The 3,404-nt window shown below is 37.1% G+C and overlaps 1 protein-coding gene across 1 annotated transcript; it reads left to right on the plus strand.

The window, feature by feature from the left end:
• The first annotated feature begins 579 nt into the window (after positions 1 to 579).
• LOC111146177 (olfactory receptor 13F1-like) lies at positions 580 to 3,124 on the plus strand. Its single transcript, XM_022501609.1, has 2 exons — positions 580 to 664; positions 2,178 to 3,124. Exons 1-2 carry the CDS (start codon positions 580 to 582, stop codon positions 3,122 to 3,124), a joined length of 1,032 nt encoding a protein of 343 aa, XP_022357317.1.
• Positions 3,125 to 3,404: the final 280 nt, after the last annotated feature.

The following is a 3,404-nucleotide window of genomic DNA, read 5'->3' on the forward strand; positions in this document are numbered from 1 at the left end:
CACAGTGATGAAACTGGCAACAAGTCTTCTCCACATCACCATGCACTATTCACCATTAGTCTCTCACTCAGAAAACAGAAAACTGTGAACAGAGATTATAAAGCTGTTCAAATAAATAGAGTAGTCACTGGATTTCTGAAGGATCTCAATGCCTTTATATAGTGAAGTTATCTTCTCAAAATGGTTCTACATTGAAAGGAGTGTTCTTTAAACAAGTTGGCCCTTCATGTTGCATGAAGAATGTTTAATCTCATCTTAACTTTGTTTTTTTATTACATAAAATTATTAATTTTATGTTAGTCACCATACAGTATATCATTAGTTTTAGATGTAGTGTTCCATGATTCATTGTTTGTGTATAACACCCAGTGCTCCATGCAATATGTGCCCTCCTTAATACCCACTACCAGGGTAACCCATCCCCCCACCCCCCAAACCTTCAGTTTGTTTGCTTATGGATCAGAAGAATAAACATTGTTAAAATGTCTCCACTGCCCAGAGAAATCTATACTTTCAACACCATCCCCATCAAAATACTAACAGCATTTTTCAAAATGCTGGAACAATCAATCCTAAAATATGTATAGAACCAGAACAGACCCTAATTGCCAAGGAAATGTTGAAAAAGAAAAACAAAGCTGGGGGCATCCTGTTGCCGGATTTCAAGCTACATTACAAAACTGTGATCACCAAAACAGTATGGTACTGGCACAAAAACAGGCACATAGGTCAATGGAACAGAATAGAGACCCCAAATATGGACCTTCAACTCTACAGTCAACTAATCTTCAACAAATCAGGAAAAAATACCCAATGGAAAAAAGACAGTCTCTTCAATAAACGGTGCTAGGAAAATTGGACAGCTCCATACAAAAGAACAAAACTCGACCATTCTCTTGCACTATACACAAAGATAAACTCTAAATGGATGAAAGATCTCATCTTATCTTTGAGCTATGATGAGCAATGGAAGAGTTATTTAAGCACTCCTTCTTCCATCTTTGGTGGGCTCCACATCAAGTGTAACTTCATATTGTACATACTATGAAATCCTACTTCAGTCTAAAGGAGAAACTGCCAACAATATTTATTCCCATTAACTTTATTTAAATTAGCCAACTTGATTGATTCTACAAGACAATCAGAAGCAGAGCAAAGTTCACCTTCCCAAAGAGAGTGTAGACAGGAACACATTCATTTCTTGTTTGAATAACACTGCAATTAGAACAGACAAGCTACTGACTATAATTGGATCTATGGGACATTATCCCTGGAGTTTCAGAATTTTAATACTGCACAAATAGATTTCTAATTTTAATTTGTTGTATGAATTGGAAACTTCTCACAAACAACAAAAAACTTAAATTGCCTTACAGTGCCAATAGCTGGTCCTTTGGAGGATGTTTCTGGAACACAAACGCCAGGGCAACTCCAGCTATATAAAAGAAATTTCCATATATGTCTACCACCCTGTGAATATCTGTCATCATTATCCTGGCTCTGAGATGGAAACTGCAGACCTGTGTTGAAAGTCTAAGGCTTTCAGTTAATTAATCTGTGACTGCAGAAATCTATAATTTTTTTTCTCATTGAATCTCCCAAATTATTTTGGACAGAACTCTAGGTGTGACAGAAGAAATGATGAGCTTGGAAAGTAGAACAGTTCCTAAGTTAAGAAGACTGTTACCAAACTAGGGGAAGAAAATCTTTCCGATGGTTCAGGTAAATGGATGACTTACCCATAGATCAGTTAAAAATGTGGTTTCAGAAAAAAAAAAAAAAAGAATGCATAGGATTCTTTCCTTAACCTCTCATGATGTTTATGAAATAAACCCCTCCCTTCCCAACACTGCAAAAAAAAATACTGAATCAAAAATAACAGCTTGAAGATTTATCAGTTGACTTTGTGCTTGAAATTTTCCTAATTAATGATAAATTCCTTCAAACCTATATTACTAACACTATCACCAAGCTAGAGAAGGATTTAACTACATAGATTACAAATCTATAGCATAGACCACAAGTTCATATGAAGAGAAAAAATATCATAAAATATGAAGGGAGTTGATCCTATGTTTCATATATAATATGTGATGTTAATTCTTCTATGCTTATACACAAATGAATATGACATAATAAAATGTTCCAGGCAAATTCGACATCTGTAACATTTTTTTTCTTCCTGGGATTTTCCCACTACCCCAAACTTGAGGTCATTGTGTTTGTGCTGTGCTTGCTGATGTACCTGATCACCCTGCTGGGTAATGTAATTCTGATCTCCATCACTGTCCTGAATTCCCACCTACACAAACCCATGTACTTCTTCCTCAGCAACCTCTCCTTTTTAGACATCTGGTACACTTCTTCTGCTTTCATTCCAATGCTGGCAAACTTTGTTTCAGGGAAAAACACCATTTCATTCTTAGGGTGTGCTGCTCAGATGTACTTTTCTCTTGCCATGGGCTCCACTGAGTGTGTACTCCTGTCCATGATGGCATATGACCGGTATGTGGCCATCTGCAACCCCCTGAGGTACCCCATCATCATGAAGAAGAGTGTCTGTGTGCAGATTGCAGCTGGCTCCTGGGTGACGGGCTGCCTCACCGCCCTGGTGGAAACAGTATCTGTGCTGGAGCTCCCTCTGTGTGGTCATAACACAATCAATCATTTTGCTTGTGAAATTCTGGCTGTCTTGAAACTGGTTTGTGTGGACACCTCCATGGTGGAATTAATGATGCTGGTGATAACCATACTTATCCTTCCTATGACAATGCTTCTAATTTGTATATCTTATGCATTCATTCTCTCCAGCGTCTTAAGAATCAGCTCAGTGGATGGTCGAAGCAAAGCCTTTTCAACATGTACAGCCCACCTGACTGTGGTGGTTTTATTCTATGGGACAACTCTTTCCATGTACCTGAAGCCCTCAGCTGTAGATTCACAGGAAATAGATAAATTTATAGCTTTGGTATATGGTGCATTAACCCCCATGTTGAATCCTATCATCTATAGTTTACGGAACAAAGAGGTAAAAGCAGCTGTGAAAAAACTGCTAATTAGAAATCCTTTTGGTACTGTGTTAATTTCTGCCCTCAATAATATTGGAGCAAGCACCCTCATCTGAATAATCTCCAAGATTATCCAGAAAGCTGCAACATAGTTGGTATAAACCAAACCTTGGAAATACTCAATTTTGATAGTTCAACATTAAGTTCAAAATCTTGATATATCTTGTAAATAAAACTCCTGAAATTAATGAATCACTTAAGCAGAATGAATTGTTTCCGGTAAGCATTTAACATTCATTGAATATTAATATAACATTGAAGTGATACAATTTCTTATTGTTTCCTATTTGACTTGCTATACATCTAAGAGTCAACTCCAGCATCACTATGGCAATA

Source organism: Enhydra lutris, unplaced genomic scaffold, assembly GCF_002288905.1.
Source record: "Enhydra lutris kenyoni isolate GAN:26980312 unplaced genomic scaffold, ASM228890v2 scaffoldscaffold13, whole genome shotgun sequence".
NCBI classification, from domain to species: domain Eukaryota; kingdom Metazoa; phylum Chordata; class Mammalia; order Carnivora; family Mustelidae; genus Enhydra; species Enhydra lutris.

What these genes read in the sequence shown, in the direction of transcription:
- LOC111146177 (XM_022501609.1), top strand. Translation starts at nt 580, where the DNA reads ATGTATAGAACCAGAACAGACCCTAATTGCCAAGGAAATGTTGAAAAA. An exon ending in GCATCCTGTTGCCGGATTTC is followed by an intron (nt 665 to 2,177) that starts AAGCTACATTAC and finishes TAACATTTTTTT; the next exon opens with TCTTCCTGGGATTTTCCCAC.